Source organism: Micropterus salmoides, unplaced genomic scaffold (assembly GCF_014851395.1).
Source record: "Micropterus salmoides isolate LMB-PRFRI ecotype aquatic unplaced genomic scaffold, ASM1485139v1 Ms_hic_scaffold_12, whole genome shotgun sequence".
NCBI classification, from domain to species: Eukaryota; Metazoa; Chordata; class Actinopteri; order Centrarchiformes; family Centrarchidae; genus Micropterus; species Micropterus salmoides.
Window position 1 is genome coordinate 35419528 of NW_024040263.1, and position 24094 is coordinate 35443621.

At 49.2% G+C, this 24094-nt stretch overlaps 3 protein-coding genes across 9 annotated transcripts in view; 1 reads left to right on the top strand and 2 right to left on the bottom strand.

Annotated features, from left to right (window-relative positions):
- The window catches only part of aars2 (alanyl-tRNA synthetase 2, mitochondrial (putative)), a 31608-nt gene extending 27059 nt beyond the window's left edge, over positions 1 to 4549 (bottom strand). Inside the window, exons 1-2 of one of the 2 annotated variants that reach the window (XM_038714683.1) lie at positions 4215 to 4549; positions 86 to 274 (exon numbers count right to left, since the gene is read on the bottom strand). In XM_038714683.1, coding sequence (XP_038570611.1) covers positions 86 to 274; positions 4215 to 4436 — 411 coding nt within the window. In that variant the 5' untranslated portion in view covers positions 4437 to 4549. The remainder of the gene's footprint in view (positions 1 to 85; positions 275 to 4214) is intronic. The other variant, XM_038714684.1, reaches the window with a different exon arrangement.
- A 2337-nt stretch (positions 4550 to 6886) lies between these two features.
- Positions 6887 to 21090, top strand: alg13 (ALG13 UDP-N-acetylglucosaminyltransferase subunit). 2 transcript variants are annotated; one of them, XM_038714686.1, is made up of 25 exons: positions 6887 to 7116; positions 7888 to 7971; positions 8169 to 8219; positions 8296 to 8342; positions 8663 to 8735; positions 8917 to 8998; positions 9085 to 9250; positions 9453 to 9516; positions 9746 to 9863; positions 10109 to 10173; positions 10626 to 10726; positions 10926 to 11011; positions 11270 to 11540; positions 11683 to 11787; positions 12490 to 12634; positions 13724 to 13895; positions 13988 to 14023; positions 14107 to 14162; positions 17013 to 17081; positions 18434 to 18551; positions 18648 to 18767; positions 18856 to 18896; positions 19153 to 19270; positions 19600 to 19707; positions 20035 to 21090. In XM_038714686.1, exons 1-25 carry the CDS (start codon positions 6997 to 6999, stop codon positions 20406 to 20408), a joined length of 2790 nt encoding a protein of 929 aa, XP_038570614.1. In that variant the 5' UTR covers positions 6887 to 6996; the 3' UTR covers positions 20409 to 21090. The 2 variants fall into 2 exon arrangements, with proteins under 2 accessions (XP_038570614.1, XP_038570613.1); XM_038714685.1 differs by having other exon boundaries at positions 6888 to 7116; positions 11680 to 11787.
- Positions 21091 to 21558: 468 nt separating this feature from the next.
- On the bottom strand, positions 21559 to 23656 carry zgc:110222 (uncharacterized protein LOC550336 homolog). 5 transcript variants are annotated; one of them, XM_038714733.1, is made up of 4 exons: positions 23314 to 23576; positions 22449 to 22709; positions 22142 to 22374; positions 21559 to 22042 (listed from the first exon to the last, which is right to left on the bottom strand). In XM_038714733.1, the coding sequence occupies exons 1-3, from the start codon at positions 23372 to 23374 to the stop codon at positions 22166 to 22168; spliced, it is 531 nt and encodes a 176-aa protein (XP_038570661.1). In that variant the 5' UTR covers positions 23375 to 23576; the 3' UTR covers positions 21559 to 22042; positions 22142 to 22165. The 5 variants fall into 5 exon arrangements, with proteins under 5 accessions (XP_038570661.1, XP_038570664.1, XP_038570660.1 ...); XM_038714736.1 differs by lacking the exons at positions 21559 to 22042; positions 23314 to 23576 and adding an exon at positions 23583 to 23656 and having other exon boundaries at positions 22098 to 22374; XM_038714732.1 differs by lacking the exon at positions 21559 to 22042 and having other exon boundaries at positions 22098 to 22374.
- Positions 23657 to 24094: the final 438 nt, after the last annotated feature.

The following is a 24094-nucleotide window of genomic DNA, read 5'->3' on the forward strand; positions in this document are numbered from 1 at the left end:
TGTACAGACACACAGACAGAGTACGTCATGTGACGCTCAACAGTTTCCTCCGCCCCCCGCCCCCTAAACAGGAAGCGCCCCCCACCTTGAAGTAGTCTCCGAAGGACCAGTTCCCCAGCATCTCGAAGAAGGTGTGGTGGTGCAGGTCCCGGCCCACGTCCTCCAGGTCGTTGTGTTTGCCGCCGGCTCGGACGCACTTCTGACTGTTGGCCACTCGGCGGTACGAGGCCATCTCGCTGCGGGGGTCCACGGTCCCCAGGAAGACCGGCTTAAACTGGAACCAGAGTCCACAGAGAGCAGGCGTTGTGAGGTACCAACAGGCTACGTGTACTGCGTTACGAGAACTCAAGGAACGTTTTGCAGTAAACTGTACTCTGTTTTTACTCGAGCAGACGTGTCCCGGGTCAGCCGGGACCAGCTGTCCTGGGACTGACCTGGGACCAGCTGTCCCGGGTTAGCTGGTCCCAGGGCAGTACCAGGACAGCTGGTCCCGGGACAGCTGGTCCCGGGACTCTGTGCTTTGGTTCCTGCAGCTGATATTTACAGGTGAACATTTCCTAATTTTACTCACACATATTTGTTGTATAGATTTAATCACATTGTTTGTGAAGTGATCACTGTTTGAAGTGTTGACAAAAAAAAAAATCAGCCTTTAAACTCAAAAGAAATTAAAGCTGCAAGCAGCGTTGGGCGGGCCCTCGCACTTGTAAGCGCGTCCGCGCGTGACTCGGCCGAGTTGCATATTCTGGAGCTCTGCCGGTGCGGCTGTGAATTTGCTACGCGGTTATGACGCCGCATGAAGGTGCTATATGTCACTTCCTGTGTCCCCTATGTGGAGCTACATAGCACTTGCCGCTATGAATATAAATCGGTATTGGCGTGTAGATGTCTGCGGGGTGGGAGAGTTATCAAGCACGTAAAGTTTGTTTCAGATGTGAGCATGTACACTGAACAATAATGTACCCAAACAATAAAATAAATTCCTTTTATATTTCCCTGCCTTGTTGTTTATGTGTACATACAGAGGAAGAATGTGAGAACAGCACACATTTCATCGTTACTGTGTGTTAGAGCATGGGAGAACAGTGGATACTTTTAATACAGCCCACACCCCTAATACTGTGTAACTATAACAAGTAGAGAACAGAAGAAAAAGATGTTCTTTCTTTACAACTGTCTGCATAGCTTATTCATATTGTGTAATGAATGAAAATAAATAGGCCTACTAGGCTCCTCTCTACTTTGACATTTAAGATTAGCTTGTTTGATCCACCTTCATACACATGTGACATTACTGTACAACTTGAGAAAGGTGAGTTGTTTTCTGCTCCAGCCTGCCTAAAAGAAAAGCGTTTTTGGGATTAAATGGACTTTTTTAGCTGCTGCAGTGCAGGATGAACTCAGAACAGACCCATTTCTCACCTTATTATTCTAGATCATGCAACGAAGAAGAAGAAATGCATAATAAATCCTGTCCACAAATACTGTACAGCATGTAGTCTGATGAACAAGACTTGTGTTATAGCTGACTTGGGCAGTGAAATGTTTAATTTTTTTAATTCATGTGGTCATAGTTGTCCACAACTCAAATCAGAATATAAGAAGAAATGTTTTATACCACCTCAAGAAGGCTTCCTATCAGAAAGGTAGGAAGGTATTTCAAATGTACAACTGCAGTACTTAAATCTAAGTAAAGTAATTTCCCTGACATTTTTGTGTTACTTTACTTTTAATAGACCCATGTAAGAGGTTTTATACGTCCTGTGAGTATAATCCAATCAATCTTATTTTCATACTGTATATCCGTTGTGTAATTTGATAAATTGTGTTGTATGTCGTGCTCGCATCTCAGAGAAGACTCTGACTGCAACATGCGTCTTTGTAAAGAGAGAAACGGACAGAAAAAGTCTCTAACTCTGCCTGTCAGCTCGCTCTGCTCCGTTAAAACTGAATTTACCATACAGAATTGAATACGAGTGCACTCCAGATTTAGCTGCAGCCAGCTGACCGTGTGCTTCTCCCTATACTGCAGTTCTGTGTCCATGCATGCAGCAAACTGAAAGCACTGTCTGTCGGAGCGTCTACATGAAAAGAGAAGGAAGACATTGCTGGTAGTATTGTCTTCAGAGTTGTTAAACACCTCAGCGCACTGAAGGAAGCCATCTGACTGTGTGAGGGGCAAGATCGTTGATGTCTGCAGGGAGAGTAGGAGCTCTCCAGTCTGACTGGTCCACCAATAGCAGAGAAGATGACCCCTTGAGACACAGCCCCTCCTCATTTGCATAATGAGGCAGAAATGCATACAAAAATTTAAAAAGGACTTTTTTGTGCGTCTGGACAAGATACACGTACCACAGAAAATTCGTGCACGTAGGTGAAACGTGCGGCAGGGGCTGCTTCGTTAAAGGTCACTTTCTGTTGCCAGCAGGTGGCGCTATGACTGTGGGTGAATGTCGGCATGTACATGTGTTCAGGGCGGGACTCTCATCCTACATGTACAGTTTGGTCCAGATGTGAGCATGTACACTGAAGTTACAACAACTTCCTGTTTCATGGCGAATCATCGACGCCACGGACACGCCCATTGACGAAAACGCGCAAATAGCACAACTTTTCATCGTCACTGCCTTTAGAAGGCACAGCAGAAATTTGACGTCGATCCGACTAAATCCCTAGGAGGAGTTCGTTAAAGTACGAAGTGTGTAAATCATCCAAAAATGGCCGTAAAATTCAAAATGGCCGACTTCCTGTTGACTTTAGGCTATGGGTTCTTGAGGCTTTTTTGTGCGTCTTGATACGATACATGTCCCCAGAAAATTTCGTACATGTAGGTTGAACGTGAACGAGGGGCTAATCATTTCCAATTTTCTAGGTGGCGCTAGCGAGTCATTTTGCCACGCCCATGTGCGAAACTTGTAGAATACGAAATTTTTCACCGGTTCTGACATGTTTGCAAATTTTGGTGAGTTTTCGAGTATGTTTAGGCCATGTCATTTGGGCCTACCTTGCAGAAAAAAGAAAAATATAATCCGAGCAAATTCAATAGGGACCTTGCACGGTCGTGCTCGGGCCCTAATAACGATTTGATACTTATCGTGATAATTATTGATATCGGAAGATATGAAACTTTTTATCGTGGTAGCATTTTTGGCCGTATCGTCCAGCCCTAGATCATCATTTGTTTGCTAAATTTCACTTTTTTACTTCTACTTGAGCACAGGTGTGACAGGTGTGACAGGTGAGCACAGGGTGTGACAGGTGAGCACAGGGTGTGACAGGTGAGCACAGGTGAGCACAGGTGAGCACAGGTGAGCACAGGGTGTGACAGGTGAGCACAGGGTGTGACAGGTGTGACAGGTGAGCACAGGTGTGACAGGTGAGCACAGGGTGTGACAGGTGTGACAGGTGAGCACAGGTGTGACAGGTGAGCACAGGGTGTGACAGGTGAGCACAGGGTGTGACAGGTGAGCACAGGTGAGCACAGGGTGTGACAGGTGAGCACAGGGTGTGACAGGTGAGCACAGGGGTGACAGGTGAGCACAGGGTGTGACAGGTGTGACAGGTGAGCACAGGGTGTGACAGGTGAGCACAGGGTGTGACAGGGGAGCACAGGTGTGACAGGGGAGCACAGGTGTGACAGGGGAGCACAGGGGAGCACAGGGGAGCACAGGTGTGACAGGTGAGCACAGGGGTGACAGGTGAGCACAGGGGTGACAGGTGAGCACAGGGTGTGACAGGTGTGACAGGTGAGCACAGGGTGTGACAGGTGAGCACAGGGTGTGACAGGGGAGCACAGGTGTGACAGGTGAGCACAGGTGTGACAGGGGAGCACAGGGTGTGACAGGTGTGACAGGGGAGCACAGGGGAGCACAGGTGTGACAGGGGAGCACAGGGGAGCACAGGGGAGCACAGGGTGTGACAGGTGAGCACAGGTGTGACAGGTGAGCACAGGTGTGACAGTCCCGCTTGTTCCTGTTGATCTGTGAACCAGAACTCAGTAAAAGGTTCTGGATCTCTGTTGTAACCGACTTTAACAAGCTGAAAATAAATGAGACTGAAACAAGACAAACTGTAAACATGTGTACTGTCACTAGTACTACTAGTATCCACGCGCGCGCGCAGCTCTGACAGGAAGCGCTCTTATTTTGAAATCGCTAGCTAACAAACCGGGACAGACCTGGACCGGACTGGGACCGGACCGGGTCCAAACTGACCTGGTTCATGCCGGCGTTGACGAACAGCAGGCTGGGGTCTCCTCGAGGCCGGACCGGGGAGGACGGAACCAGCAGGTGTCCGTGTTTCTGCCGGAAGTAGTCCATGAAGGTGCCGCGGACCCGGGCGGCAGAGAGGCCGCTGGAGGAGCGAGCTGAGCCGGCAGAGAGGAGCCCCGGAGCCCCGCTGAGGGGCCGGAGCCTCCGGAGGAGCAGCCTGAACATGTGGACCGCTCAGTTACCGACAGAACCGGGCTGAGCCTGAACCACGGTGACCCCCACGGCCACTACGGGCTGTTATGACGCGCATGCGCACCCCGACCTTCTTCTTCTTTTAGAGTTTAGCTGGCGGTTCGCAACTTCAGGTGTATTTACCGCCACCTACCGGACTGGAGTGTGGTCGTCGAGAACAGTCAGAGGGAAATATTCACCTAAGGTATAAATATGCTCGTAGTAAATACGGTAAAACAACCCGTGTTTTTAACAGATACAGATACAGATTAACTAAAGTAAGCACTTTCCCTTCTTTATGGAGGACTGATGTTAAACAGTTACGCTCCTCCCTGTAATTACTGCACTCTATTAGGACATGCTCAGCTGTTTCTGGCTCACAGGCTCCTGTCTGATGTTTCCTATACGGAACAAAGATCTGTTGAGACCTGAATGGCCAAACCTCAAACGTGTCAGCGCTGCCTCTTCTCTCCGGCTTCACCCTAGACCTACCCCCTCCCACGTTTCTTTGCACACAGTAAAGATGTCTGCCAGTGTCATTACTATCCCACTGCTCTTGCCACATCCCAATCACTTTACTCTGAATAATAGATTTCCCCTCAGCTTTGCACAAAGGGACATTGATATTAACCACATCCAATTTCAGGGCCTGTTTAGCGAGAATATCCGCCTCTTCGTTTCCATCAACACCTACATGGGCAGGGACCCAGACAGACTGAACACAAACATCTTTACTATGCAGCTGAAACAGTATATGGTATGTTTTGTATAACAGATCAAGTCTGAATGACTTTCCTGTTTTCATGCTCAATAACGCAGCTTGACTGTTTGAAGCAACTACAGCTCTGTTTATGCCTCCAATGCAATTCATAAGCACCCAATTAAGAGCTAAAGCAATGGCAGTGAGTTCCACAGTATTCACTGCGAGGACCTTCTTCTTCTGTCTCTGTGAATGTGATGTTAAACCGGGCGGGAGCCTCAGACCGCCACGGAGCAGCCCTCCGGTCGGATCCGGATCCAGACCCGCAGGGGCCGTTTCCACCGGGGCTCTGGGGACATGATGTCAGAAGCACTTTCTGAAAACATCTGTTAAAAATGGAAAAAATGGAAATGCTTAGAGAAAAGTTGAACTACACAAAAAGAAATTTAAATCTACAAGAAACAAATGTGCAAAACAAGAAACTGCTGAGTACTGCATTAGTTTCTGAATCAACACCACCGGCCTCCTGAATTTAAAAACATCATCTCCAGAACGCAGAGAAGCTCAACATGTTCTGGTGGAGACTCCCAGATCCCCTGTTCTTATACTTATAGAAGATAAAATCTCTTCTCATCCTGGACCAAACACAGCTCGCATCTGAACCCTGATGTCCGGCTTGAATCCAGCTCGGTGCCAGTTCACCTGCCTGCTCGCTCACGCTCACATCTCTCCCTGGGTTGCTATGGCTCCTGTTTGTGCATATATTTCTGACCTGTGTGTAAAAACTATCTATTAATAAAGTATCTCTTCATCTTCTTCATCACGATGAACTGAACATATTCATGCACTTCCTTTATTAAAGCTTCAGGTGGTAAATAATGGTTTAGATTTATTCTGTCCGCAGCAGACAAACAAACACAGAGACAGTTTGTGAATAAGAATCAGCTGTGAAAAGAATCAGCTATCTCTCGTCACAGGACAAATAAAATACTGTCTGTTAAAGTAATCAAATGTATGACGTCTTCTTAGTCTCGACAAACTGTAAGCAGCCTGTTGTCCTGCTTAAAGATGTACTTTAACTAGCTGATAACAGACTTAAATACTTTGTGTGATATTTATTATTATTTATTTTCCACAGGGGTGGGCAAAGTACACAGATCCTGTAAAAGTACAGATACTCTTGCTAAATATAACTCCACTAAAAGTACTTGAGTACAAAAGTACCTGCTTTAAGTATCAAAAGTAGAAAGTACTAATAGAATTTAAAAATACAGCAAACTCTTTCTTATTGATTAAACAAATTAGGAACAGGCTTCCTTTACTCACTGTGTGTGTGTTCAGATGCTTTACTGCAGTAAAAGTACTAAGACCATACAAGTAAAAGTCCTGCACTGAAAATGTTATTTAAGTAAAAGTATGTGAGTATAATCGGGAACATGTACTTAAAGTATTAAAGTAAAAGTACTCTGTGTCCTGTGACTGTTGTACTGTTATATATTATTATTGCTGTAGTTGTTTTTTTTGCAGTATTTCTGCTAAAATATCTATAATACTTTCATCACAGCCTGAAGTCCTCACCACAAGGTGGCGCCATTGCATTTACCTCTAACTTGTGCGTGAGTCCGGTACTTGAGTCCAGTACTGGTCCCGTGTTTGCTCAGTGAGTAGATGTTGAGTCTCTTCTGTCCGAGCCTCGGCGGGTCCCTGAACGCCTCAGCAGCAGCAGGGAGTCGCGCGCTGATCAGACCTGATTAAACTCACCTGGCGGCGTCACGGCGGCGGCTCGTGCTGTCTGAAGCGGACCGTGTTAGCCGAGTTTACCGTGAATGTTGAGCAGAGTTTTCCGGCGGCGGGATGCAGAAAGGCCTGAAGAAGTACTTCGTCAACATGGACGAGTACCTGTGCAGCCTGGGCCTCTACCGGAAGATGGTGGCCCGGGACGCGTCCAGCCTGTTCCGGGCCGTGTCAGAACAGGTGAGCCGGGCTAAAGGTCGCAGCTAACGGCGGCGGGGTCAGAGGTTAAAGTAAACTCTGTTTGGTGCAGCAGCTCTGAATGAGCCAGACTCTGTTACCATGGAAACGGGTCCCTCAAAACTACCAGGACCCGATTTAAAGGAGGTCCAGGTGGACTAGGTAGGTCAGGAGGTCCAGGTGGGTCAGGAGGTCCAGGTGGGTCAGGTGGACTAGGTGGACTAGGTAGGTTAGGAGGTCCAGGTGGGTCAGGTGGACTAGGTAGGTCAGGAGGTCCAGGTGGAACTAGGTGGGTCAGGTGGACTAGGTGGGTCAGGTGGGTCAGGTGGACTAGGTGGACTAGGTGGGTCAGGTGGACTAGGTGGGTCAGGTGGACTAGGTGGACTAGGTAGGTCAGGTGGACTAGGTGGGTCAGGTGGACTAGGTGGACTAGGTAGGTCAGGAGGTCCAGGTGGGTCAGGTGGACTAGGTGGGTCACTGTGATCTGATGGATCTGGGTTTCATGTCTCAGGTTAATTCATCGTTTAGCTTTTCTTTATCTTGCGTGGCAGTAAAACAGCTTCCGATTGGTCGACCAGAAGAAGGTGTGTGACTTGTGGGGCCCCGCTCGTGGGGGGCCTGTGCCGTCAGACCGTGTTATCTAAATATTTATGTGTTCACATGTAAATGATGTGAGGATCAGTTTGATCAGGTGCAACAGAACCTGAACTGGACTGTGAGCTGATTGGTCGGTTGACGTCATGGTTACAGGTGTGTGTGTGTGTGTGTGTGTAGTTGTATTTCTCGCAGAACTACCACCAGAGGATCCGTCAGGACTGCGCCAACTTCATGAGAGCCAACAGGAGCAACTTTGAACCGGTGAGTCCCTGAGGGACCTGATCAGGATCCGAGCAGGTTCAACAAACTCTGAACTGACTGATCATCACAACATGACGGCCGACTCATCGTTGATCAGGTTTCAGCTGAAACAGGAAACACAAAGTTCCTGATCTCGCTGAAACTGTTAGGACGCATCATCAGAGCGTCTCTCGGTAACACGCCGTCTTCTCTTTCAGTTTGTTGAAGGTTCATTTGAGAAATATCTGGAGCGTCTGGAGGACCCCAAGGTGAGCGGCCGTGACCTTTGACCTCACGCTGAGCTGTGTGTGGCCGTGTGTGACGGCGCGTGTGTGTGTGTTTCAGGAGACGGTGGGTCAGGTGGAGATCAAGGCTCTGTCTCAGCTCTACAGGTGAGAAACTGATCACATGACTCTGCAGCTCTGAATCATTGAAGGTCTGTGTTTATTGGATGAAAGTGTACCTGGGTGATGATGTCATCAGTGAGCAGCCTGAGGGTCTGAACTGGATCAGAACCAGAAGTGACTCTGACTGATGTCCTCGCATTGTTTCTTATAGATTCAAACGGTCCAATCAGAACGCAGCAGGCAGCTGTTTATTCCTGCTGTTTAGTAATCATGTGATCAGATGATGTCATCCTTTTCCTGTCTTTATGCTAAGCTAACGGCTGCTCGCTGTAGCTTCACGTGTGTGTGTGTGTGTGCGCGTGCAGGCGTTGTTTCCTGATCTACCGTTACCCGGGGAAACCAGCCACGGTGATCTCGGAGGCCGACTTCGTTGACAAGGTGAAGTTTGTGTCCTGCAGACTGAGCTGTGATTGGCTGATCAGCTTTAAACACTCAAAGGCCTCTTCCATGGACGTTGCCATGTTGCACGCCATGTTGCACGCCATGTTTGGGGGGGGGGGCTCATTAAAACTCTGATGTAATTGGTCAGCACTGACTGTCAGTCTTCTGTGTTGCCTAGGTGACACTGTGTTGCTCCATCAACGGTCACTATGACATCGTTTACCCGAGGAGTTACCCCGCCTCCGCCGCCCTCTGTCAGTGTGAGTACTGATCAGTGATTGGTAGATGAGTGATTGACAGGTTTACAGGGAGTGTGTGTGACGTTGTGATGTGTGTGCGTGTGCAGCGCTCCTGTACGAACTGCTCTACACTCAGGTGTTCGGGTTGGAGGAGGCGGAGCTCTGTCAGGCCATGGAGGTCTTCAAGGTCGGAGGTCGTCGCTATAGAAACAGCCCATCGATGTGTAGTGACATCGACATCGGCTACGACACACCTGAGGACCGCGGCCACAGGTACACACACCTGTGACAAAGCTGACGATGTAGAGATGACACCACGGCTCATATGTAACAGTAATCTGCTGTTAGAGCGGAGACGTCGCCGCGCTCTCACCCTCAGCTCGCCACTTCCTGTTTGTTTTCGGCGCTCTGCTGGTTACGCTTCAACGCCATGAGGACATCTTGTTGTACTCTGTGTGTTTGTTTTATCCTGCAGGGACGAGTCTGAACCGGGTGGAGCTGCTGAGGAGAAACTCCGAGCTGGGACAGACGACACAAAGGTGGGAGGGAGGCTGAAAAGGTGCTGGGTCCCGACTGGGGCCCCGGGTCTTGACTGAGGTCTGGGGTCTTGACCGGGGTCCTGACTGGGGCCCCGGGTCTTGACTGAGGTTCCCGGGTCTTGACCGGGGTCCCGACTGGGGCCCCGGGTCTTGACTGAGGTTCCCGGGTCTTGACCGGGGTCCCGACTGGGGCCCCGGGTCCTGACTGGTCGTTGTTTTTATTGTCCAGCCTCCTGCAGATGCCCCGCCCCCCTCCAGACTGTCTCTTCCTTACAAAGTGATGAAGTCTCTGGACGGAGAGGTTTACAGGAACCTGGAGTTTGACGTCTGGCAGGACACCTGCAAAGGTAACCCACGACTGAAGTACAGAGTCCTGGTTCCTGATGGAACTTACAGGTTCATAAAGTTTGAAACGTTGATGAGAAATGAAGTTATATTGTTGTTTGCAAATGTCCTGCCACCAGCTTACAATGAAACTTCAGGTTCAGATTGTTGGTCAGTAATATTTATTTCTTGTTTGTCTGAAGATTTGAGTTTGAAATCTGTACGTGACAGAAAAGATCTTCAGATTCTGTTTCTCTGTGTGACTCAGAGATGCAGAAGACCGACTACATGGTGTTCGCAGGGAGGCAGTACTTCCTCGGAGACAAGTGTCAGGTAACAAAAACCCTCGACCACACTGACGACTTCAAAAGCTCACTGCAAATACTACGGGGTCGGGGCCCGCCGCCTGTAGTGCCGCCGCGTCGGGGTCGGGGCCCGCCGCCTGTAGTGCCGCCGCGTCGGGGTCGGGGCCCGCCGCCTGTAGTGCCGCCGCGTCGGGGTCGGGGCCCGCCGCCTGTAGTGCATGGACTGTGTTAGCTGAAGCCGTTTACACACAGACGTCTCCCTGAATCTCTTCACGATATTATTTACTGCTGACTCTGAAACACCTAAATTCTCTGCTGTCCTGTGTGAAATGTTCCTTTGGACTGTAGAAGAGAAGGACGCTGCTGCAGCACAGTTAGAGGTCTTTCCTTCTGTACGACTGACAGACAATAGACAGGAAGTGAAAGCTGATTTGCTGTTTCAGCCTCAGGCGTCTGTAGTTACCTGTCTGTGTGTTTCAGGTGCGTCTGGAGCCGAAGGGGAAGTACTACAACGCCTTCATCCAGGAAGTAGGAACGCACTCTTCAGCAGTCACCGTCTTCATTGAGGAGCTGGGAGAGAAGTAAACCTGATACTGACTCAAATGGACCGGACTACGTGTTCTTTAGTTTACTGGTCCTCTCACAGAAGCCTAGCAGCTGGTTTAGGAAGTGGTCACAGTTTAGGTTTTGGGAGAAATGCGTGTCAGTGAGGGATCAGACAGTGAGCTGCAGTTTCAACACTGATCAGCTGACCTTTAACGTTTCCTCTCTGTGTGTCAGACACCTGGTTCCTCTGACTGATCTGAAACCGGTGAATCCAGTTCCGGCCTGGAACGTTGCTGCTCCTGCTAGAAAAGGAGATCTGGGTACGTAGATCCTGATCCACTCTTCTGTCCGGCTCTCTGAAGATATTTACTGTTAATTTTCTTCATATCAGTTATAAAAATGACCTGTTTAAGATTTAATTTCCCTCTGGGTGTGGTTTCTCTTCTGGGCCTACCGTGACGCCCTCCCCCACCTAGCGTAACGCCCTCCCTGACCTTCCCAAACGAAAGTAACGCCGCCCTCCCTGACGTACCCAGACGACGGTAACGCCGCCCTCGCTGTCTCCCTGTCTCTTTCAGACTTGGACTCTCGTGGCCAGCGTCATCACCGCCATCGGTATTTCAGGAAGTCTCGCGGCAGCAGTGGAATGAAGGGGGCGGAGCTGTTGATGCCGTTACCGTCCTCTTACGGAGGGCCCCCCCCCTCCGGCTTGCCCCCCCGCTTCCAGCCAGGAGGTCACCCCCGCCCGCCTCCTCCCCCATCACCAGGATCCATGACTTACGATCCCTACGCCCCCCCACACCACCACCACCACCCCACAGCCAGACCGCCTCGCTACGGGGCCTCCAGGTGGGACTTTGTACCTGATACACACCTGTGTGTTACCTGCTGACACACACACCTGTCTGCTACCTCATGAATACACACTGATACTGTGTGTGTGTGTGTGTGTGTGTGTGTGTGTGCCTGTCTCATGGATTCTGGTCAGAAGCTCCACCCGTTTCCTGAACCGTCACCTGATTGGTCCACAGTTGACCTATTACCACCCTGGCAGACGGTATTACCACGACTACGACAACTACACCTTCAGGTCACGGTGAGCACAGATTTAAATCTGTGAACATGTCGACTCGCAATGATTTATTTTCTTTTTTAAATATCTACACTTGCTGCGATTAAGTCAAATCACATGACAATAGGTAACCAGAACAACTTGATTAGTTTAATTTTCCTGTATCTATTTTGTATTTAAATAATTTAACTTGAGGTTTTATGAATATATTTAATTCTAATGAGGTCTAAATGTCCCTGTTTCTCATAGCTGCTTCAGTTGGTCTCTTCAGGCTCCGCCCACACTCCTACATCTTTATTTACAGACCTTCTGCTGCATTTCCACCTCCTGTTCAGACTAAAACGGTGAAGTCTGAAAACGCCGCTGACCCCGTTTTGGTTTTCAACACTGGGGTAGCGTGTTAGTGCACACGGGTGGAAACGATGACGCTCACGTTTGGCTTCCTGATTGGCTCTTGTCAGTCAGTCGAAGCAGAAACACGATGCTGCTGCTGCTGACAGTTTTTTAACATTTGTTTTACTGTGTAAATAACACTTCTACACTTGTACTCTGCATGTCTCCGTATTTACTTTTGCGTCGACTCCCAGTCTGTTTCCCGCCGCCGTCTCTCTGTCCTCCCGTGTTCCTCGCAGTAACAGTTCCACCTCGCTGTCGCAGACAAATCTCTGCTGTGGTTCTTCACCATCGCTGTTCATCTCTAGGAGAACTTTGTTCTTGTTTGTTCAGGCGCAGTCGGCGTCAGCTGGCGGCTCTGAATAAAGAGTGTCAGTTTGGTTTCTCTGCGGAGTCGGAGGAGCAGACGGACCTGGACGCCACCATCACGTACTACCAGCTGGACGACGGCAGCGACGGCGTCTTCCCTCCACTGCAGGTGAGAGAAACCAGAACAACTCCGGTAGAGGATCCGAACTGTCCAGGACTAAGATTTGGTTTGTCTTTTTAATTGAACTACAGAACTAATTCTTCTTAAGGTAATTAAAGGAAGTGAAGCAGAACTGAAAATACAGTTTGAGTCCCAAAGTTTGTGTCTCTGTCACTTTGACTTTAACAGCTAAACTGCGTCACGTGACGGGATGACGGAGACGCGTACGGACACGTTAGAGACTTTGACTTTGGACCATTGACGGTATAAAATAAGTGGGCGTAGCCGCCGTGATGTCACCCGTCTTGAGTTTGGCATTGTGGTCGTCGCCATCTTGGTTTTTTGGAAGGACACGTGACCATGTTTGGACAAGAGGGTGGAGCTAGCTAGCTAGCTTGGTTAGCAAGGTGCATCTGCAATAAACTCATCAGGAAAGTGTTTACTGAGGGAATAAATCAGCTGAGAAGTAGAAACGTTTTCTCACAGACTTCTATACAATCACACTTCTTTCTGCAGCTGGTGGAGTCGCCCCCTGCTGGCTGCTAGAGAGGACGCAGGTTTAAGGCGCCCCCTGCTGGCTGCTGGAGGGGACGCAGGTTTAAGGCGCCCCCTGCTGGCTGCTGGAGGGGACGCAGGTTTAAGGCGCCCCCTGCTGGCTGCTGGAGGGGACGCAGGTTTAAGGCGCCCCCTGCTGGCTGCTGGAGGGGACGCAGGTTTAAGGCGCCCCCTGCTGGCTGCTGGAGGGGACGCAGGTTTAAGGCGCCCCCTGCTGGCTGCTGGAGGGGACGCAGGTTTAAGGCGCCCCCTGCTGGCTGCTAGAGAGGACGCAGGTTTAAGTTACTTCAGTTCTAGCTTCACTTTGCAAACCCGGAGGTTCCCGCTTGCTTTGGACACTAGCTTCTTATTTTGGGACCCTGAGTGTGATGTTGGAGAGTCAACGTCCCTCTCACTTTACAGACTCGGACTTTGAGGCACTGAGGGTCAGACTCTGCAGACCCCTGAGCGACTCGGACCTGGGACTCGCCTGTAATCTGGGTAACAGCCTCATGATGTTGTACAAACATTAACCATGTATGTATGATCTCGCTCTTCCCTTAGGGCCCACCGGTGGCACCCCCCCAAACCATGGGAGCCCCGCCCCCTCCCCCTGGCTCCTCCTACAGAGTTCAGAGAGGGTCAGGCCCCCTCCCACCTGCACCTCCACCTGGAAACACCCCTGTCTGTTCATCAGAGGAGGACCAGGAGGACACGAGTACTGTGGAGGACCAGGGTGAGGACATGATTACATTAAAAGTTAGATAAACAATAGAAACATGGCCGCCCTTCAGCCAGAGCGTATCTGATGTGTGTGTTTTCTGTCAGCTGAGTACACAGAGGAGTACATCTACATCACTCAGGGTGAGTACCTGACCGTCCAACTAGCTGACTGTCCAGCTTCCGAAGACAGGAAGTGACTTAAGTCTGAATGTGGACCGTTTCAGATCAAAGCTACCAGACCTCCGGGGTCTACGTTGGATCTGAGCCCTCCACCAACCAGGTAACACACCTGACCTCTGACCTGCAGGATGTTCGTGTCCCTGTAGATCTCCAGGTTGAAATAGTGTTACAGGTTTTCACCTGCCGGCAAAGGTAGACCAGCTAGGAGGGAGCCAGCTGGGTCAGAGGCCCGGTCCTGGTCTGGGTAAAGTAGAGCGGAGAGGCGTTCTGGAGGAACAGCAGCAGCTCGTCGGCGTACAGGGAGACGTATTAACCGTTACAACTGAAATCCAGGCATGGTACTGCCCGAGGCAAATAACACGGGTTGTCACATGATCAGTGATGTCATGAAGCTTTGAGGGACAGGGAGGGAGGAAGGACAAAATGGGGTGCTTCTCAATTCCGCTGTCATTTCCTTGTTCCTCGCTTGAACAGGAAGTTGTTCCATCTTGCAAACCGTCCCCTCTTATTTGTGCTCAGAGGATCGTGGATACACGAGTACAGAAGTCTTTTACTGACTGACACGCCCCCTCATTGCATAGCCGTTATATTGATTGGACGCTGCAGCAGATCGGACTGATCTGACTCATCACTGCAGATTCACACCAGAGTGAAGACCGACAACACATCAAAGTGTTTCCGCCAAGTTTTATATTTGATTCCCGGTCGAGTTAAAACGTTCACTGTGGGTCTGAACAACAAAAGGAGCACAAACAACTTTCCTAATTTATTACAACAGATTTCCTTCTCTGTTGTTTCCCACATTAACTTTTATTATGGTGACAATTTAAGAGTCGGAGAGTCTGTCTGTCAGCAAGAAACACTTTTTACATCATTTATCATAAAGTATGATGTGAGGCCGATCGTTCCTGACTGTTTAGTCCAAATAGACGACAATAAAACAAAGTAAATGATTAAACTGCACTAAAGACTGTGAGAAAGCTGCACCTGATGCAAGCAGCCAGTGGCGCTGTAACTAAAATGAGCCGAGAGATGAATTAATGAATGAAAGCTGAGCTACAAAGAAGGGGTTTGATTGAGATGATGGAACGCAGTGACCAGTAATGTGACCTGCAAATTAAATGTATGGAGTTCTGTTAAAGAGGTGGTATTCTGCTCATTTTCAGGTTCAAAATCTTAATTAGGGGTTGTACCAGAACAGGTTTACATGGTTTCAATTTCTCATACTTTTGTTCCGCCGTCACTTCTCGTAAAACTGTCAATATTGGAAATCTACACGGCTGATTTCTCACCTCACAACTTCTCAGAAGTGGATTTAGTGATGAAATAACGTGAAAACTGTAAAATCTAAATCTTTCTGCTGCTGGCCTCTATCAGCCGCACGCAATGAATTTTAGTATCCCTCAGCTCGCTTGGAACCTCGACGGAGGGAAGCAGGTACAACATGGAAAACCAAACAAAGGCGAGTGAAGCCAAAGGGCCTCCGTTCAGACTAGCTTGGTTTGAGGGCGTGCCTGACCCCGCTAGCCGCTTGACGAGCTTTATGACGCGTTTTCGTTGTGACATCACAAGTAAAGGAAGTGAAGGGCTGGACTACAAACCAGCTGTTTTCAGTTCAGAGCAGAGTTTTCTGTGGGAGATGGGAACTCCCTTTGAAAAACAATATATAACTATGGAGAGGGGAAAAGCCAAAAAGCAGAATACCTCCTCTTTAAAGGAAATCAGAAGATGACTTAAAGGAAACCCTTAAACTGAGCTGAAGTGACATTTCTTTTTCCCCTGAAACATTAAGCCTAATAAGTCAAAGGACGCTGTGATCACATTCTGGGTTATTCTATAATCACATTATCAATGAATACAGAAAATCAATTAATAATGTAAACACATTGTGACAGTAGAAATGATCCTGAGCCTCTGAGCAGGACTCGGTACAACAACATGTTCTAATCTCAGGGAATCAAACAGGCCGACTCGGCTGTGAGAAAGCGTCCGTATGATGAGATCGGCCTCAGTATGAATACAGAACGCAGGTGGTTCTTCATCCGCAGGTGTGAAACCGTGACGGCTACAGACAGAAAACGCACGCGTGCAGACACAAACTCCATCAGTGATCAAACGGACGTCGCTTCACGAGAGGACGTCTCGTCTCCTTAAACATAGTTCCTTGTTCCTTCTCTCCTCACGTGGTTTCCTTTTGAGTCTTGTTTCCGCCCACCGGGGATGCTTGGAAGAGAATTGACCCTTCGCTAAGCCCCGCCCCCCTTAGTTACTGTTGCTAAGTCCGACAAACTGTCGGCGCTGCCACTATCTTATTACTGCACTCCCAGAAAAATATTGTCACATTAGTTGGAAAAATCGATCTCAGAAAGAAGCAGACAGTTTTGCAGTTGCATTGTACATGTGAAGGTTTTATTCAGGCTGTCAGACAACAGGTAGAAGCTAAAGCCTACTGATCACACAGAACAAGTGAACCACCCGACGATTGAGACAAAAGACAACAGTATTAAGGATCAGCAGTGTTCCTGTACAGCTGGTCGGCCTCTGTTCACTATTACAGTCATTAAAAAGCAGAACAGCAGGACTTTATTACGTTACAGTCAGTAGGAAGTTAGTCAGCGTTAGCTAACTAACATCACATTAGGAACAACCCACAGCCGACATTTCTGGATTTATTTCAGGTTTTGGGAAGAGAATAAATCGTCCTTCTCCTTTTAGCCTCTCTGGGTAGCTGCTGTAACTATTACAAGACGCTGCAGGAACAGCGTTTGACCAGATCTGAGAAAAATACAGCCAGAAAAAGCTAGAAAACGACTCATGAAAGTGTCGACCTCAGTTAGAGCGAGACCTATACTGCGCTGTGATTGGCCAGCTGCGTATTCGGGGTGTGGCTTAGCAAAGGGTCAGCTGGGAAGCAGAACCCATGGTCTCTTGTTTTCTTTTATTGTGAAAGGACGAGCAGGAAGGAGGCACTGCAGAGACTCCACCAAGACCAGAGATCAACTACAGCTACACACAGCAGGTACACACACACACACACACACGCACACACAGACACGCACACAGAGACAGACACACACACACAGAGACAGACACACACACACGCACACAGAGACAGACACACACACACGCACACAGAGACAGACACACACACACGCACACAGAGACAGACACACACGCACACACACGCACACAGAGACAGACACACGCACACAGAGACACACACACGCACACAGAGACAGACACACACACACGCACACAGAGACAGACACACACACACGCACACAGAGACAGACACACACACACGCGCACAGAGACAGACACACACACATGCGCACACACGCACACAGAGACAGACACACGCACACAGAGACACACACACACGCACACAGAGACAGACACACACACGCACACAGAGACACACACGCACACAGAGACACACACACGCACACAGAGACACACACACGCACACAGAGACACACACGCACACAGAGACACACACACACACACAGACACACACACGCACACAGACACACACACACACACAGAGACAGACACACACACACACACACACACAGAGACAGACACACACACACAGACACACACACACACACACACACACAGACACACACACACAGACACACACACAGACACACACACAGACACACACACACAGACACACACACACACAGACACACAGACACACACACACACAGACAGACACACACACACACACAGACACACACACACAGACACACACACAGACAGACACACACACACACAGACAGACACACACAGACAGACAGACAGACACACACACACACACACACACAGACACACACAGACACACACAGACACACACAGACACACACAGACACACACAGACACACACAGACAGACAGACACACACAGACACAGCCGTCACTGATTGGCTGGTGGTGTTCATCACTAACTTTGCTGGTGAGCACGAGCGTGCACACACTGACGGTGGACCACACGGCGGCAGTCCTGTGTAAAATAATTTCAGTGCGCCCTGAAGTTGTCATGGTTACAGCGTGTGTGAAAGTACGTGTAGTGAGTCTGTGTTTCTAAGAGCAGCAGGTCGTTGCAGGTTTCATGTGATGAAGTGGAGGAAATATCTGGAGGAGACGAGCCGAACATGCAGTAAATCTCTCTGTGGCCACGGGAGGAACCGTGCACGTGGTTACCTAAAAACACAACCCGTCACAACAAGGCGCATCACTCACACAGAGCTGTTTTATGGAGGTCGCCGTGGTTTTATTTTGAAAGTCAGGACAGGAAGTGGTGGTTGTATCCCGCTGTGTGTGTGTGTGTGTGTGTGTGTGTGTGTGAACGGCCTCTCGTGTGTTTCAGGTAGTGAAGCCGTTGGCGGCCATCTGCTCTTCACCCTCCTCTTCCTCCTCCTCACACTCTTCTCCATCATCACGTGCACCTGCAGCTGCTCACCTGCCAGCAACACAGACTCGCTCGGGTACGTGCACGCACGCACGCACGCACGCACGCACGCACGCACTCTGATTGGATCTCTCAGCTGAAGATAGAAATACGTGATGTTTCCTGTTCTCAGTTGCCATGGCGATCCCCGCCACATCTCCCTGGTTGGTTAATGAGCTGGGGGAGGCGCTCTGCACTGTGGTAGCTCCGCCCCCTTACTCCTATGATCCTAACGGCAGCGATTTACCCCGAGGTCAGAGGTCAACCAACTTAGCGTTACACTTCCTGCTGCAGCTTCCTGCCTCACGCTGACGTGTGTGTGTGTGTGTTTGTGTGTTCAGACTGCAGAGTCCTCCAGTATTACTTCAACCTAGGAGTCCAGGTAAGAGACACACCTGATGTCTGTGTTGCTGACGGCGGTTTGAATGCAGGTGGATATTTAAAAAGCGAATCTCGAGGGTTCAGAGATGACGGAAACCTCGTCAGAGGAAAGCTGACGGGTTCCAGGATGTAATTCAGCCGTGGGGTTCGGACGGCGAAGATTCACTGTCCCGCTGTTCACCTGTCGTCGTCGTTGTTGTTGTTGTTGTTGTTTCTGTGTCCAAACGGCTTCGGTTCTCTCACCCTCCCCCCCACAGTGGTACAATCAGAGCTGTTGGCAGCAGCAGCAGCAGGCGTACCCCGCCACCTCGCCGGAGGCCTCCTACACCTACCAGCACTACACACCCTACCTGAGCCAGGACCCCCCCCTGCATGGTAAGACCTACACCCTCTCTGATTGGCCGCAGGTTTCAGCTCTAGCCATCGATCGGCAGCCTCCTCAGCTGCAGTTCCTCTAACGTCCACCAGGTGCTGCTGCGTGTTAAAGTAAATGAGAACCTCCAGTTTTTTTTCAAATTAAGAGTCCTGTTGTTACTGTGGGGACTTTCACAATAAGAGTTGTATTAAGGAGAATGTTGAAGGTCTCATCACTTCTCAGTGACGGCTTGGTGTTAGTGAGTTAAATGGTTGGTGAGGTAGACCTAACAGAAAGTAGGACCTCTCCGTCCTGTAGACTGATCTGGTCCTGGTCTTCTGCCCCCCAGCTGCCCCTCCTTCATACCCTGAGACGACTCGAGGACCCCATCATCAGCCACCCTCCTACCCAGAATCCACCAGGGCAGGAGACGGACCGACAGACGTACACAGCAGCGGTCAGTACTGACTCCATAGCTTATGCCACATATCCTTACAACACCGCACACATTACCCACAATGCAACTCCTCCTCTGACTGTTGGGTGGAGGTCCAGTTGACTTAAAGTGACATCATTGAAGGACATTTATCAGACGGCTCCCTCTGACACAGTAAAGGCTTCAGACTACTTTAAAGCATAAGCACCGGGGGGGACACACCTGGGGGGGACACCTGGGGGGGGACACCTTAAATCCAACAAAATAAGAGAAGTGGTTTCCTCTCAGGACTCGAGCCAATGAAAAGCTCTGATTTTTATTTTGTTTTGTCTCCTCCTCCACCATCAGGCCCCGCCCCCTCTGTGGAAGGTTCCTCCAACAGCCCCGCCCTTCCAGGCTCCGCCCCATCCTCTGGTCTGCTGTATACGGATCAGCCGCCCATGCCCCCTCCTCCACTGCTGCACCTGCCATATGAAGCTCCGCCCCCAGCCACCTACCTGCCATCCGCCCCTCCGCCTCCCCTTTCTCACCCCGCCCATCTCCCCCATCACTCCTCCTACCACCCGTGCCTCCCCACCTCCACCCACTGGGGGGCGCTACAGACCGGAGGCCACGCCCAGCGAGTATACTGCCCCGCCCCCAGCACCGCCCACATGGTGGGCTACATCACGGGCCCGCTCGCCCACCACACGACCACGCACTACCTCCCCCCCGCCATCTAATGCACATGCTCTGCTGAAACCTCACACCTCCAACATACATCGCTTAGCTTACGGCTAACAACACTGTGTGTTCTCAATGGGCAACGCTAACAGAGCTAACAAGTCCTGCGGGAGAACCTTGTATCTCCCAAACATTTTCCTGCGTATGTGGAAGCTTTCGAGAGGACGAAACGCAGAACCGTTCTTAAAAAAAATAAATAAAAAAAGTTAATGTTGATGATAAATGTTAAAGTGCTGATTGGCTTCCTGTGTTAGCATGTTAGCTTCGCACTGAGGATACGAGTTCTGTACATGCTAGCTGTTAGCTATTATGGCCTTTTTTTGAATAATTGCCCCAAATCTTTATTTACAACAGTGAAATACCTCAAACACAACACGTCTGCCTCACAATCACTTCCTGTTCACCATGTTTGTTTTTTAACTTGTTAGCGAGCAGCTCGTTAAAGCGGAACAATCGAGTCCCTGCTGTTACCACGGCAGCACGGGTGACGGCGTCCTCGGTTGCAAACAATGCCAGATTTTTGTTTTTGTTAGTTGTCAGCCGGCCAATCAGAGAAAGGGGGCGTGGCTGCAGGCTCGGCGCGGTCAGTCCCTGTTTATTGATGAGGGGATATATTTCTGTTCAAACTGGTGGTTTGTTTGTTTTTGTTACTGGGTGAATAAAGTTTTTTCACAGCAGGAACGCATCATGTTTGGTTTGTTCATATCTACGGCGTCAAACTCAGTCCTTCCAGGACTTGGCGAGCCTAAACCTAAACCTGTATATATAAACTACTACCCCGACCCTGTATATATAAACTACGACCCCCGACCCTGCGTGTGTATAAACTACTACCCCGACGCTGCGTGTGTATAAACTACTACGACCCCCGACGCTGCGTGTGTATAAACTACTACGACCCCCGACGCTGCGTGTGTATAAACTACTACGACCCCCGACGCTGCGTGTGTATAAACTACTACCCTGACGCTGCGTGTGTATAAACTACTACGACCCCCGACGCTGCGTATATACAGATGCTGGTCATATACAGGAATATCATCAAAAAGTTGATTTATTTCAGTAATTCCATTCACAAAGTGAAATTTGGATATTATATTCATTCATCAAATGTTTATTTCATTTAATTGTGATGATTAAAACTGGCAACTAATGAAAATCCCAAATTCAGTATCTCAGAAAATTAGAATATTAAGACCAATACAAAAAAAGGAGTTTTAGAAATGTTGGCCAACTGAAAGGTATGCGCATGAAAAGTATGAGCATGTGCAGCACTCAGTACTTTGCCTGAATGACTGCGGCGATGCGGCGTGGCATGGAGTCCATCAGTCTGTGGCAGGATCTGTTGCTGAGGCTGGATTTTGAAACCCAGATGTGAGCACCAGCCTCTGTGCTCAACATTTAAAGATAAATCCTGAATTACAGTGACACCGATGTGACTCCGTACACCACCGTGAGCTGAATCTTCACTCGTCATCATCACACGTGGCGTTTCAGCATAAACCAGATCCCAGCTGCTCAGATGGTCCTCATGCAGGACTGAGGATCAAAGCTGAACTGTCTGCAGCAGACGCAGCGTTTCGTCGCATCTCTTTAATGAGGAACATCTGCATCACTTCGCTGCTGCAGTCACCTGATAGAATCACATTTATTGATCAGAACCAGGAGACACATGTTGATGGACCTCCTGAGATGGGTAAAAAAAACTTTATTAACAAAAACAGAGGATCACTTTTATTCTTCTTTGTGATCGTTGTCATGGTAACAGCTCGGCGGGGATCTCAATGGTCCAGAGGTCGCGATCTCCTCGAGCGCTCAGCGGCTCCTTCAGCCAGCGAGGGTTGGACAGGTGAGTCAGGTGTTTCTCCTGCAGACCAATCAGAACGGCCGACCGCTCCAGGTGCTGCAGCTCCTCCTCCTGCGGGGAGGCGGGGCACAGCCAGGTCCGTCCCACGTCCACCAATCCTGAAAGACATTTACACCTTCAGGTACGCCTCTTAAACGTTCAGCAACAGCAGAGCACTGACATCGTTTCCCACCTGCCACCACGCCGCGGCCGAACCTCTCTCCGGAGTCCAGGAGCGCTTGGATCTCAGCCCGGTTCATTCCCAGCGGGCCGCTCAGCACCGCCCTCCACTCCTCCCCCTCCCAGTCCCGCCGGGCAATGTGGATGGCCAGAGTCTGGTTCTCCAGCGGGGCCAACAGGGGCCTCCAGCGGCTCTCCACCGTCTTCACCCCGTCCAGAACCAGGCCGGCGTACGGCTGCCGGAACGACAAGCACCACACCTGCACAGACATGTCTGCAAAACAAACGCACCCCGGCTGAACCCAGAAATATTAGCAGGTTTGTCTATGAAACGTCAAATTATGGAAAATGCTCATCACAGCCCAAAGTGACGTAGTCACATTTCTTCTTTTGTCCAGAACCCAAGACTCTTAATTCACTGTCATAACGACAGAAATCAGCTGCAGTTCCTCACATCTAATATGAAACCAGCACATTTATCACATTTTTGTTTTTAAAAAATGGCAAACGATTCATCAATTACAAAAATAGTTGTCAATTAATTTTCTTTCGATTTACCAATTGACTTATCCTGCAGCTCTAAATGCAACCTATTAAACTGTAAGTTAGTTTTTTTGGGTGCGCGTTTTGCTTTCTGTCGCTATTTTATGTAAGAAAATTTACTATTAACCAAACTAACTATTTTATTGAATAAAGTTGGATCAATATATTTGCAGATAAACGAGGAAACATTACTTTGTGTGATGTTTTAATGAAGTTTAAGAGAAAAACCACTAACCATACTCTGTATAAAAGCCACACTAACCTTCCAGGAGCTGGCGCACTGATGTTATTAATCTCACAAACTAATGATCAGATGTGGGAGTCTTTCAGCTTACTGATTAGTTTCCCTGCTGTTGTGTTGCTGCCGATTTCACCACAAAACGTGAACGTGTTCATCAAATTTGTTTCCTCTTCTATCGTGTTTCATGTGCATCAACAGGACGGGTGAAACGATAATTTGCCAGATTTTTGAATGGAGTCTGGTGCGGAGCGGCGGCGGGAAACTCTGTTTGTCTTCGCTCATAATGAAGAATTAAATCAGTTTAAAGAATCATTTAATCTGGTGTTACTTAAAACTGGCAGACAGAAGGGGGTCAGGACTCACAGCCAGATCCGGACTCCCGCCGCGTCCGGCTGCTTCCTCCTCCTCCTCTTCTTCTTCGTTGGTTTTTAGAGACGCTGCATCCAAAGTGCCGCATTAGCGCCCTCTGCCGGACCTCCTTCTTCCCTCTCTTTAATGAAACTACTCCGTCTGAGGGACCCTGAACGCCTCTCAAAGCCTACAACATTATAATATATTTAATATCAAATATTTCTGTTCCCTCAGCAGCTGAGGACGGTTCAGTCACTGTGCTGCCCTCCTGTGGTGAGAATAATGATTATAATAATAATAATATTACATTTAGCTGACGCTTTTATCCAAAGCGACTTACAATTGCTGTACATGTCAGAGGTCGCACGCCTCTGGAGCAACGAGGGGTTAAGTGTCTTGCTCAGGGACACAATGGTGGATGAGTCACAGTGGGGGATTGAACCTGAGTCTCTCACACCAAAGGCAGGCGTCTTATCCACTGTTCCATCACCACCATATTACTGTGTGAAACAGACACTATTAAC

Coding starts and splice junctions, on each gene's coding strand:
- alg13 (XM_038714685.1), top strand. CDS start 6,997: ATGCAGAAAGGCCTGAAGAAGTACTTCGTCAACATGGACGAGTACCTG. Junction 10,174..10,625: donor TCCTCGGAGACAAGTGTCAG/GTAACAAAAACC, acceptor TGTGTGTTTCAG/GTGCGTCTGGAGCCGAAGGG. Junction 19,271..19,599: donor CCAGGACCCCCCCCTGCATG/GTAAGACCTACA, acceptor TCTGCCCCCCAG/CTGCCCCTCCTTCATACCCT.
- zgc:110222 (XM_038714733.1), bottom strand. CDS start 23,374: ATGAACACGTTCACGTTTTGTGGTGAAATCGGCAGCAACACAACAGCA. Junction 22,710..23,313: donor AACAGCAGGGAAACTAATCA/GTAAGCTGAAAG, acceptor TTTGTTTTGCAG/ACATGTCTGTGCAGGTGTGG. Junction 22,375..22,448: donor CGGCCGCGGCGTGGTGGCAG/GTGGGAAACGAT, acceptor AATGTCTTTCAG/GATTGGTGGACGTGGGACGG.